Source organism: Chiloscyllium plagiosum, chromosome 22 (genome assembly GCF_004010195.1).
Source record: "Chiloscyllium plagiosum isolate BGI_BamShark_2017 chromosome 22, ASM401019v2, whole genome shotgun sequence".
Lineage (NCBI taxonomy): Eukaryota > Metazoa > Chordata > Chondrichthyes > Orectolobiformes > Hemiscylliidae > Chiloscyllium > Chiloscyllium plagiosum.
The window spans coordinates 29,505,958-29,519,016 of NC_057731.1; the positions used below are offsets into that span (position 1 = coordinate 29,505,958).

A 13,059-nucleotide genomic window follows, 5' to 3' on the forward strand; every position below is an offset into this window, starting at 1 on the left:
TTCACAGCCAAATAATGTATATAAATGTTGAAAAGCAGTGGGCCCAGCAACGAACCTTGTGGCACACCACTGATCACAGACCTCTAGTTTGAAAGCCACCCTCCAACACCACCCTCTGTCTCCTACCTTCGAGCCAGTTCTGTATCCAAATGGCTAGTTCTCTCTGTACTCCATGTGATCTAACCTTGCTGACCAGACTGCCATGAGGGAAATTGTCAAACACTTTATTGATATCCATCTAGATCACATCCATCAGTTGGACAGTTCTGATGGCACACACTGGTTGAAAACCTTTGGCTTACAGCATGCCTAGCATTCTCTCTAATGAATTGTAACCTAAGATGTCAATTATTATCAACATTAGTGCCTTAAAACTCTGCTTAACAACCTAAAATTGGCAGTAAATTTCAGCACCCAGTATATAGTGATAAATGTATTGTAGGGCTTAATAGGATGGTATGGTTAATAACCCCATTTCAAGACCAGTACCATCTCAAATATCCCAGGCATGACAAAAAGAACTCACTGTTACTTAGAATCTATAAACGCTTTGGAGACTTCTGTACCTTCAGCCAGATATGAATAAAAGCAAAAGCTGTGCAGACTGAAATAAAACTTGAACTATTTCAAAATGAGATGTCCCTAAAATCTGAAGCTAAGTTTTTGAACTTATTTCAGTCTATTAATTTTCTGATATTTTATGCATGTGTGCAGTATGTTACATCTGCTCCTGTTAGGGACACAATAAGCTCATGGACAGAAAAATAGTCCACAGTTGTAAGCCATTTGAGAAACCATTATAGCAAATGATAGTTATTGCTTAGAAGGTGATGACTATGGTGACCATATTGTATTCACTGAATGGAAGAAAACTATTGCATACAATGACTGTCAGCCTGTCAGCAATACACTCATGTTAGTGCTATTACCGTCTCATTTCTGGGATGAGTCACCACCACCCGATTGCATATGACATGCCCTCTGACACTTCTCCCATCTATGATAAGCTTAGTGCCCTCTTTGGGAATAATTAACTCAGCTCATTCCTCTATTATGTGCACTTGCAGCAATAGACAATGCAAGGAGCTGAGCTGGAACCTACAAAAGGTTCTGTGAGATTGTCATTTTGAGTCAGAGATAATAGTTGTTCTTTGATACTGGAATTGTAATAATAGACTGAGCAAAGAGAAGGATTTATTGCCTAGTGGACTTTCTGTTAAAGCAGCAAGGGTGTCCAATTTTATCCTTCGTAAAAAGTAACCTGAGTTGGCATATTGAAGTTAATTATCACAAAAATGAATAATGTTCCTTTCAGTTCATATTCTCATTTTATTCTAAAAAGGCAGCACTCTTATATACAACACCAAAAATAAATCAGTGGACTATAATCTAAGTAAGTTACTTTGAGAGTTGTACATTCTAAGAACAAGTTTTAAAATGAGTCCGCTGCTGTTCCGAATGGGCACTTCAAATCATATCCCTCATGGTCAATCCACAGTCCTAGTTTCAATGTCACCACTGTGTTAACATCAGGAGCAGGGTACAGACCTGGACTTGAATGCATTACTAGCATTGGAAGTAGACCTCCATTTAAAATCCGGGGCTCTTCACATGGTAGGTCTGGTAGCCCACTCTGGTGACTGGTAACAGCTAGAGCAGCCCACACCCAGGCTTTCACATTAACGCCAACTTCTAAAAGGCTATTTGTTCATCCCCTACCCTGAGTGGACAAGGTCTCCTCTCCTCGCTGTTCCAAGAGGCCAATGAATTGCATAAACACTGCCAACTGTGAATTTCACTAGGTGCAGGTTATTGCCAGGAAATGTCAAATCGTGGGAATAGAAATATTTACAAAGACTTAGGAAAAGCTAAAAAAAAGTGTTTTTCATCTATCTGTTACCTAATCCAAGACATATGGGCAGAAGGCTAAATGCAAACAGGCAGAATTGAACTGAAAGAAAGCCTCTGCCAATATCCAACTCTGTGCCTCACTCTACGCATAATTATAACATACAGCTTATGATTAAAGAACTGACATTAAGTCCACACAAAGTATAAATGTACTTTTTGCACTGCAATGTCTGTTCTAAACATTTGACAGTAAGACACATATATAATTGAACAATGCGCTCTCATACTTCTTTGTACACATATGTGCCTTTTGACTATTTTACTGTTTGCATCAAAGTGACTTGATCCCAAAGCAAGTGATTGTTGTGGTTAAGAATCATTAGGCCCATCACAAAATGTTGAAAGATCTGTCATGATGCAAAATATTTTTGAGGAATGCTACAATAACAATTCCAAGGTGAATTAACCAACTGGCATTTAACAATCATAATACTTGCAAGGTTTACATTTACAGAAGACTTATATTTAATATTTGTCACCTTCAGTCTTGTTTGTTTTCCTAATCAGGTCCATCGGGGTATCAAAGGTATAGTGCAAGATCCACAGGGAAAAGGAATTCCAAACGCTGTCATATCAGTTGAAGGCATCAACCATGATGTTACTACGGGTAAGAAACCATGATGTTTCCCTTACCAAAATTAGACCAAAGTATACAAATTATAGTGTGCATTATGTTAAAATGTAAAATTAATTAAATTTAATGTAAATTAAACACTGCACAAGAGTCAAGAAATCTTGGTACACAGTCTCTTTAGGGTGGAGCAGCAGCAACTAAATGTCTCAAAAGAAAACAGGACTGAATGTTCCCAGTCCCTGAATGATGTGGCCATGTTAGTCGGCAAAATACGGTGAGAATGGAAAAATTAGTTTCTCGATGTTGAGAGGATTAGTCTGATTTTGCACATGAGGCTTCATTAGCTAGATGAGAATCTCACTGACGAGCAATGAGGGGCCTACTTGCCGTAATAACAACTCATTATTACCTAATCTCACCTCAGGTAATGAGAGAAACTAGACCGTGACAAATCCTGACATGAAAATCTGAGTAGGGACCTGGAGGATGCACCTTCTCCTGGTGCTCATTAAAGCCAGAATTTCCCAACGTTTCAGGATACGCTTCATGGACAGCAATCATCTGCACCCTCTGTCTTTTGAGGTTGGCATTGGCAAAGCACCAGCCTCACCACGTCATCATGGCATATATCCAACTCACTTATAATACAGTTTGGCACTTTGATACTGCAGTTATGTGTTCACTGACTCCTTACCTTGCAATGCTGCTGCCAGGGCACTTTGCAGGTGGAGACAGGTACTAATCTCATGCATCAGATGCATGACGCATGCCTGCACTCTAAGCTTGTTGTCTTAGCACTCCTTACTTTGCATCTATTTGGATGCTCCAGCATATCTGCCTTGCCTTTTTTGCACCTTGGAGCTTTGGTTAGAAATTAAAGGCTTACTTCTGAATTGTATTGCCTTTTAGCACAGACACAAAGTCGGGCAGGTTGTCTTGTTTGCCAGAATGATTGATTGAAGGGGTCGACATGTTCCTGTATGGCACCGTACTACATCAGTGTCACACCTACATCACATGTCAGCAACGTACAAGACAAATACAATCAATGTACTTCAACCAAACTGTGATGTCTCAAAGTCTATGCCCTTAGTCAAGACCAGGGCCAGAGCTTACCTGCACAATAAGTTAAGAGTATTGGCACAAATTTTTCAAGTCATTGACAAATTCTCACCTTCTCTTGGAGAAGAAGAAATTGTTTTGTGAGAACCAGTAAAGAAACAGAACTGTGAAAGCTCCAGCACCAATCCCAGCTCTCATTCAAATGGAGGAAAATAAAGACATTGTCAGCTAGGCAGAGCTGATGATTAGGCTGGAGGCCATTCTCAACAGGGTGTCAAACTATTACATATCTCCTTTCTCTGTCATTTGAAGCAGTAAGAAACCTGGTAATAGAGCTCATCAAAAAATACTTACTAAGAGCTTGTTAAACAGTCTCCTGGTCTGCCTCTGACAGATTGCTCATTTCTCATCATTGTTTTCATTGAAAACACCTCATACATTTGCTTTACCAAACATGAATCCTTATGTACGTGCCCAGGAATGTACCCAGGCTAATTGTTCTGCATAAAGGTAATTTATCTTTTGAACAAATTTTATTTTTACTATTGTTTCACAAGGTAATGATTCTAAAAGTGTTAATGTTGAAGCCTGCATTAAGCGCTAAAGACTTGGATAGTGAAAGGCAAAACATCTCAGGATCTGGAAGGGAACAATGTCATTAAACTCAGTATAAAAACAGAAGTACAAAAGTAAGTCAGTAGGTCTGGCTGAGAAATGGCCTTGTTTGTGCTCTCAATCAAAGAACAAGAATTGGGGGCCAAGGTTTCTTACTGCTTCAATGAATAATTGTTAGACAGAGAAAGGAGACATGCAATAGGTTGACAGCTGTGTTCATGTGGCACAATAAAGTGTGAAATGAGAAAGCATTTAGCAAAAGAGTAAAATATTTTGCACTTGTTAGAAGGTAACAGCAGAATGCGCTTTGGAGGATGGAACTATTTTCAGTGCTATGGGAGGTGTCAGTGCTGCAACTGGGTTTATTATGAAGAAACAGAGAAAAATTTGCTCACGCTTACCCATACTGTCCAGGTCATGTACATACCTGCAGGCCCCACCTGCTTCACTGCCATCAACAACACTATTGAAGAAAGAATGTACTGTTATCTGAGACAACTCACTGCACAGAATCCTCCTCACTGAATTAAACTGAGTTCAATTTTCCTTGCTTTGAGAGATGCATTTGTTCTTTAAATGATATAGAGAGTCTTGACATGTTTGAATTTGAGCTGGTTCTTGCTATAAGGCATGGACCAAAACAGTTGCTCCAGAGTAGTAAAGTCATCTGGGAAAATAAGAGATAAAGAACTAATCAAGAGAGTGATTCTGAAAACAAACCTCTGAAAATAAAATGAAATATCAAAGGTAATTGTTCACATAGATTTAGTTTCCTCTGCTGATTCACAGACTTGCCTACTGAGATATTCAGGAAAAGCTGGTATGAGGCAGTTGAAATTTAACAACATTTCAAGCAGGCAGAGGTATGGAAAGTATGAAACACACTCACTGCTCGAACATTCAGGTCAGAGATAGTTTAACTCTGCAGCTTCATTTAAATGCCACTGGCCTACAGCTTGCTTTGGACATGTCAGAGAGCGAAGACCATATGATCTGATTGCCTGGTAGCAGTGCAAAGGGAATTCCAGCAGGAGGAGAAGGCATTCCAGGAAGTGGAAGATTGTGACTTCCCATGTGGATCATGGAGCAGTATTATAGCTTTACCTGGCCTCGTAACAGAAAAATTTCTCTGAAATAAAGTGCCTCTTTGTCCTTATTACCAGTTACTGACCTTCTCCATCCTCCCAGCAAATGGTTTCACCCCATTTCTCCTCAGAAGTTGAAGCTTGATTGGGAAGCCACTGGGGACTGGAAAATGATTTGCATTTAGTCATGAAGCTCTCAGTTGGGTGTGAACTGGTTTTCCCAAACCAGCAGTGTTAAAATCAGGAATCATTGAGAAAGGGGTGAGAAATGGAGCATCATAATCACAGACCGACTTCATACTTCACTTCCTCTCCTGCCCTGGCATTCCCCAGCAAAGGAAGAGCTAAAATTTCTTAAGTTTCAGATTATTAATGGCATTGACCTTCTTGGGACATAGAGTCATAGAGATGTACAGCATGAAAACAGACCCTTCGGTCCAACCCATCCATGCCAACCCAATCTAGTCCCACCTGCTAGCACCCGGTCCATATCCCTCCAAACCCTTCCTATTCATTTACCCATCCAAATGCCCCTTAAATGTTTCAATTGTACCAGCCTCCACCACATCCTCTGGCAGCTCATTCCATACACGTACCACCCTCTGCGTGAAAAAGTTGCCCCTTAGGTCTCTTTTATATCTTTCCCCTTTCACCCTAAACCTATGTTCTCTAGTTCTGGACTCCCCGATCCCAGGGAAAAGACTTTGTCTATTTATCCTATCCATGCCCCTCATAATTTTGTAAACCTCTATAAGGTCACCCCTCAGCCTCTGACACTCTAGGGAAAACAGCCCCAGCCTGTTCAGCCTCTCCCTATAGCTCAAATCCTCCAACCCTGGCAACATCCTTGTAAATCTTTTCTGAACCCTTTCAAGATTCACAACATCTTTCCAATAGGAAGGAGACCAGAATTGCAAGCAATATTCCAACAGTGTCCTAACCAATGTCCTGTACAGCTGCAACATGACCTCCAATCCCTGTACTCAATACACTGACCAATAAAGGAAAGCATACCAAACGCCTTCTTCACTATCCGATCAACCTGCGATTCCACGTTCAAGGAGCTATGAACTTGCACTCCAAGGTCTCTTTGTTCAGCAACATTCCCGAGAACCTTACCATTAAGTGTATAAGTCCTGCTAAGATTTGCTTTCCCGAAATGCAGCACCTCGCATTTATCTGAATTAAACTCCATCTGCCACTTCTCAGCCCATTGGCCCATTTGGTCCAGATCCTGTTGTAATCTGAGGTAACCCTCTTCTTCGCTGTCCACTATGCCTCCAATTTTGGTGTCATCTGCAAACTTACTAACTGTACCTCTTATGCTCGCATCCAAATCATTTATGTAAGTGACATAAAGTAGAGGACCCAGCACCGATTCTTGTGGCACTCCACTGGTCACAGGCCTCCAGTCTGAAAAACAACCCTCCACCACCACCCTCTGTCTTCTACCTTTGAGCCAGTTCTGTATCCAAATGGCTAGTTCTCCCTGTTCCATGAGATCTAACCTTGCTAATCGGTCTCCCATGGGGAACCTTGTCGAACACCTTACTGAAGTCCATGTAGATCACATCTCCTGCTCTGTCCTCATCAATCGTTTTTGTTACTTCTTCAAAAAACTCAATCAAGTTTGTGAGACATGATTTCCCACATACAAAGCCATGTTGACTATCCCTAATCAGTCCTTGCCTTTCCAAATACACGTACATTCTGTCCCTCAGGATTCCCTCCAACAACTTGCCCATTACTAAGGTCAGTCTCACCGGTCTATAGTTCCCTGGCTTGTCTTTACCGCCCTTCTTAAACAGTGGCACCACGTTTGCCAACCTCCAGTCTTCCGGCATCTCACCTGTGACTATCGATGATACAAATATCTTAGCAAGAGGCCCAGCAATCACTTCTCTAGCTTCCCACAGAGTTCTCAGGTACACCTGATCAGGTCCTGGGGATTTATCCACCTTTAACCGTTTCAAAACATCCAGCACTTGCTCCTCTGTAATCTGGACATTTTGCAAGATGTCACCATCTATTTCTCTACAGTCTATAGCTTCCATATCCTTTTCCACAGTAAATACTGATGCAAAATATTCATTTAGTATCTCCCCCATTTTCTGTGGCTCCACACAAAGGCTGCCTTGCTGATCTTTGAGGGGCCCTATTCTCTCCCTAGCTACCCTTTTGTCCTTAATATATTTGTGAAAACCCTTTGGATTCTCCTTAATTTTATTTGCCAAAGCTACCTCATGTCCCCTTTTTGCCCTCCTAATTTCCCTCTTAAGTATACTCCGACTTCCTTTATACTCTAAGGATTCACTCGATCTATCTTGTCTATACCAGACATATGCTTACTTCTTTTTCTTAACCAAGCGCTCAATTTCTTTAGTTATCCAGCATTCCCTATACCTACCAGCCTTCCCTTTTACCCTGACAGGAATATACTTTTGCTGGATTCTCGTTATCTTATTTCTGAAGGCTTCCCATTTTCCAACCATCCCTTTACCTGTGAACATCCGCCTCTAATCAGCTTTCGAAAGTTCTTGCCTAATACTGTCAAAATTGGCCTTTCTCTAATTTAGAACTTCAACTTTTAGATCTGGTCTGTCCTTTTCCATTGGTCGCTGGCCCCAAAGTGCACCCACACTGATACCTCAGTCACCTGCCCTGCCTTATTTCCCAAGAGGAGGTCAAGTTTTGCACCTTCTCTAGTAGGTACATCCACATACTGAATCAGAAAATTGTCTTGTAAGCACTTAAGAAATTCCTCTCCATCTAAACCTTTAACACTATGGCAGTCCCAGTCTATGTTTGGAAAGTTAAAATCCCTAACCATAACTACCCTATTATTCTTACAGATAACTGAGATCTCCTTACAAGTTTGTTTCTCAATTTCCCTCTGACTATTAGGGGTTCTATAATCCAATCCCAATAAGGTGATCATCCCTTTCTTATTTCTCAGTTCCACCCAAATAACTTCCCTGGATGTATTTCCAGGAATATCCTCCCTCAGCACAGCTGTAATGCTATCCCTTATCAAAAATGCCACTCCCCCTCCTCTCTTGCCTCCCTTTCTATCCTTCCTGTAGCATTTGTATCCTGGAACATTACGCTGCCAGTCCTGCCCATCCCTGAGCCATGTTTCTGTAATTGCTATAATATCCCAGTCCCATGTTCCTAACCATGCCCTGAGTTCATCTGCCTTCCCTGTTAGGCCCCTTGCATTGAAATAAATGCAGTTTAATTTATTAGTCCTACCTTTCCCTGCCTACCCTGACTGTTTGACTTACTTCTGTTCACAGCTGGACCAGTCTCAGACAGATCTCTTTCCTCACTATCTCCCTGGGTCCCACCACCCACCTTACTAATTTAAATCCTCCCAAGCAGTTCTACCAAATTTCCCTGCCAGTATATTAGTCCCCTTCCAATTTAGGTGTAATCCGTCCTTCTTGTACAGGTCACTTCTATCCCAAAAGAGATTCCAATGATCCAAAAATGTGAATCCTTCTCCCATACACCAGCTCCTCAGCCGTGCATTCATCTGCTCTATCCTCCTATTCCTGCCCTCACTAGCTCGTAGCACTGGGAGTAAACCAGTTATTACTACCCTTGAGGACCTCCTTTTTAAATTTCTGCCTAACTCTGTAATCTCCCTTCAGAATCTCAACCTTTTCCCTTCCTATATCGTTTGTTCCAATGTGGACAATGACCTCCTGCTGGCCCCTCTCCACTGTGGGAACATTCTGCACCCTCTCTGAGACATCCTTGATCCTAGCACCAGGGAAACAACACACCATTCTGCTTTTTCGCTGCTGGCCACAGAAACGTCTGTCTGTACCTAGGACTACAGAATCCCCAAACACAATTGGTCTCTTGGAAGCCAACATACCCCTCATTGCATTAGAGCCAGTCTCAATACCAGAAACTTAGCTGTTCGTGCTGAGAATCCATCACTGACTGATCTGGAAATTAGAGGAAACTAAAATGATCACAGCAAGTAAAATCATCCAAAAAGGTTAATTAAACTAAGAATTCAATAGATTCCCTACAGTGTGGAAACAGGCCCTTCGGCCCAACAAGTCCACACCAACCCTCAGAAGAGCAACCTGACCAGACCCATTCCCCCCGACTAGTGCACCTAACACTACAGGCAATTTAGCATGGCCAATCCACCTGACCTGCACATTTTTGGATTGTAGGAGGAAACCCACACAGAGCTGAAAATGTGTTGCTGGAAAAGCGCAGCAGGTCAGGCAGCATCCAGTGAACAGGAGAATCGACGTTTCGGGCATAAGCCCTTCTTATGCCCGAAACGTCGATTCTCCTGTTCCCTGGATGCTGCCTGACCTGCTGTGCTTTTCCAGCAACACATTTTCAGCTCTGATCTCCAGCCCTCACTTTCTCCTCAAAGAAACCCACACAGACACAAGGAGAATGTGCAAACTCCACACAGACAGTTGCTCGAGACAGGAATCGAACCCGGGTCCCTGGTGCTGTGAGGCAGCAGTGCTAACCACTGAGCCACCGTGCCACCCTAGTAGAAATTAAGTCCAAAAGCATTCCATTCCATATTCACATACATCTGAAATGTACTGAAAGGGAAAATGAAAATAGCAAAAATCTGGAAAAGCTTAAAGTAAAATACATTAAAATACACACATATTACTATGAAATCTGTGTAAATGTGCCTTGTTTTATATTATCAAACCTAAGAATATATAGAAGATTGATGGGGTATATTAAGCATTGGAGAGACTTCAAGATCAAGAGGCTCAAAATTGATTGGTCAATAAATGGGATATTCCAATAAAAGCTGAAGCAAACATAGTCACTTCTATTATTAATAAACATGAAGGATTTTCACAAGAATGATATTTTGGCTTGCATTGATCAACATAAGAGCAATGTCCTGGACAAATTGAAACAATAAAGGTGTGTTGCTAGGTAATCAATCATTAAAGAAATACATAATATTAAAGAACCTGAATCCTCAACAGTGTAATAGACTTAGAGAGCAATCAAAAAGAAAATTGTTAGATTGTCACTCAAATTGCTGCTGATTTCCGGTTGAAGTCTAAACATACGATGGAGCGCAGAGCAACAGTTACAGCAACATGGCAAATAAGCTCTGCCTTTTAATCCTGTGGATGTATCTTTTGTTCCAGCAACTGATGGAGACTATTGGCGGCTCTTAAATCCTGGCGAGTACAAGGTCACGGCCAAGGCTGAAGGTTATTCAAGTGCAACCCGGAACTGTGAGGTTGGATACGATATGGGAGCAACCGAATGTCATTTTGTTCTGACCAGAACAAATCTGTCAAGAATTAAAGAGATAATGGAGAAGTTTGGGAAGCAGCCAATCAATCTGTCCCTTAAACGGTTCAGGCGCGTTCGACACAGACGTCGCCAGTTATAGGAAATCCTTATAGAACAAAAGACCTCTCTAAATGATCGCAGTTCAAGTCTTATTTTATTCAAATAACAAAGAACTTCGCCAATTCATTTAAAATAACAAGATACAATCTGGGTTTATGTTATTTGTTGCCACAATATTCTGTCCATTATTTTAATATATAGCATATGTAACTTTTAAACTATTCAGCACTTTCCTGCATGATGTAGTTAGAAAACTTGCCATACTGCTGCATATATACAAAGAACACTTTACTAGTACTCTGGAAAGGCAGGCCATCACTCTCAGACACTAAATGCCTACTGTGCAGATAGAGGTCATTTGGCCCATTGAGTCTGCATTGACCCACGGAAGGGCATCCCACCCAGACCCAGCCCCCACCCTACCCCCACAACCCTGCATTTACCATGGCTAATACACCTAGCCTGCACATCCCTGGACACCATGGGCAACTTAGCCTGGCCAATGCAATTAACCTCCACATCTTTGGACTGTAGCAAGAAACTAGAGAACCCAGCGGAAACCCATGCAGACACAGGGAGAATGTACAAACTCCACACTTGAGGGTGTAATCAAACCTGGGTCCCTGGCGCTGTGAGGCAGCATTGCTAAACACTGAGCCATTGTGCCACCCTAAATGATACGATTTATGTATTTCGAAACTCATTCCCTTGAATGTTCCTTAACTATTGGATTGTTTATTTTTGCTGTAGTGTTATGAGTTATACAGTAATAAATGGAAGCCAAACATGAAAAGAAATATCTGGTAGGAAAAGCCGATAGTCTGTCAAACCTGCCACACTCCATGATGGTTGGACTACCATGGTTAAAAGTTTCTCCCAGTTACCCATACTTTGTCCTAGCTGACTTCATATCTACCCCCACAGCCAAGTAATCTCCTCTGAGAGGCAAATAAAACCCTACATGGCCAGTAGGAGGAAGAGCACACTCTGTAAATTCCTCTCTGGGCTTCACAGATGATCAGAGGTCTCAGAAATCACATGGACAAGTATTATTTACTTGATGCAATCTCTGCCACTGTCAGGATATGATCCAGCTCTATCTTGAAGGCAGGTGGAGAGTCAGAATCCAACGCATTAACTACCAGTGTATTCCAGAGGCTCACATTTCTTTTCGGAGACCCACTTCCTGACTAGTCTATGATTACCTTTACTTAAATTAAGACATATCAGTACGAAATTCCCAATCTTCTAAACTGCAATCCTCTATCAATGGAGAAACTATTTAGACCTTTCATTATTGCAATAGATCTATACAAGCCAAAGCCTACTAAGCTGCTCCAAGGTACCTAGATCAAGATCCATGAGTCTGTCTATGTACCTGAGGTTCTTTGCACAAAAAAAGATTTTTGCAAATCTCCTCTGGACCTTTTCAAAATGACTATTTCACTCATTGCGTGGAGCTTTCATAACTGGAATAGTGGTATAGACACAGTTGTCCAATGTATAATATCAAATTGGTCTCTTTGTGTACAAATGGTCATAGAGCCATACGGCATGGAAACAGGCCCTTCGGTCAAACTTGTTCATGCTGACCAGGTTCCCTAAACTGAACTAGTCCCATTTGTCTGCGTTTGGCCCATAACCCTCTGAACCTTTGCAATCCATGTACACATCCAAACGTCTTTTAGATGTTATAATTGTATCGACCCATACCACTTCCTCTGGCAGCTCGTTCCATATACCCACCACTCTCTGTGTGAAAAAGTTACCCTTCAGTTCCCTTTTAAATCTTTCCCCTCTCACCTTAAACCTATGTTCTCTAGTTTTGGACTCCCCTATCCTGGGGAAAAAAACCTTGGCTATTCATCTTATCTATGTCACTTATAACACAAGTGGATACTCTGATAGTTTAGTTTTAGCTTATCAAAATTGGTCATGAACTTTCAGTGATCTTTAAAGAATAATGTGAAGTTTGTTTTCTTCCTTGTCTTTTTTCACTATTTTTCCTTACAAATTCCATATTAGCCCATGAACATCCATGAGATAAGAAAGACTAACAGTTATATAGTGCCTTTCATGACCACTGGTACAGCTTAGAATCAAAGAATAAATGAATTTCCATTCATTTAAATTTAATTTTATTTGTCATAGTGTGATTCACTCCTTAAACACATTTAAATCTTCCTGCTCTGGTTGGATATCTTTACCCTCTTAAGCCATGCACAGATTTTAGTGCCATTTCAAACATAGTTAGCATACTGGCAGCATTTTGTCCAGATCAGGAATAGAGACTGCTCCCTAAGGATTGCTGGTAATAACATGTCTACAAGCTGAACCACACCTGTTAGCTACAATATTTTGTCCTTGCAATTGGAATGCATTCCTGATGCAGTATTTAAAATTTTCTGCAAATGTTACAGGATTAAATAATGTGAAATGAGG

The 13,059-nt window shown here is 41.2% G+C and overlaps 1 protein-coding gene across 1 annotated transcript in view; it reads left to right on the forward strand.

The window, feature by feature from the left end:
* The window catches only part of cpxm2 (carboxypeptidase X (M14 family), member 2), a 182,325-nt gene extending 171,289 nt beyond the window's left edge, over nt 1-11,036 (forward strand). The window contains exons 13-14 of the mRNA XM_043712660.1: nt 2,419-2,518; nt 10,407-11,036. Of these exons, the coding sequence (XP_043568595.1) occupies nt 2,419-2,518; nt 10,407-10,657 (351 nt within the window). The 3' untranslated portion in view covers nt 10,658-11,036. The remainder of the gene's footprint in view (nt 1-2,418; nt 2,519-10,406) is intronic.
* Nucleotides 11,037-13,059: the final 2,023 nt, after the last annotated feature.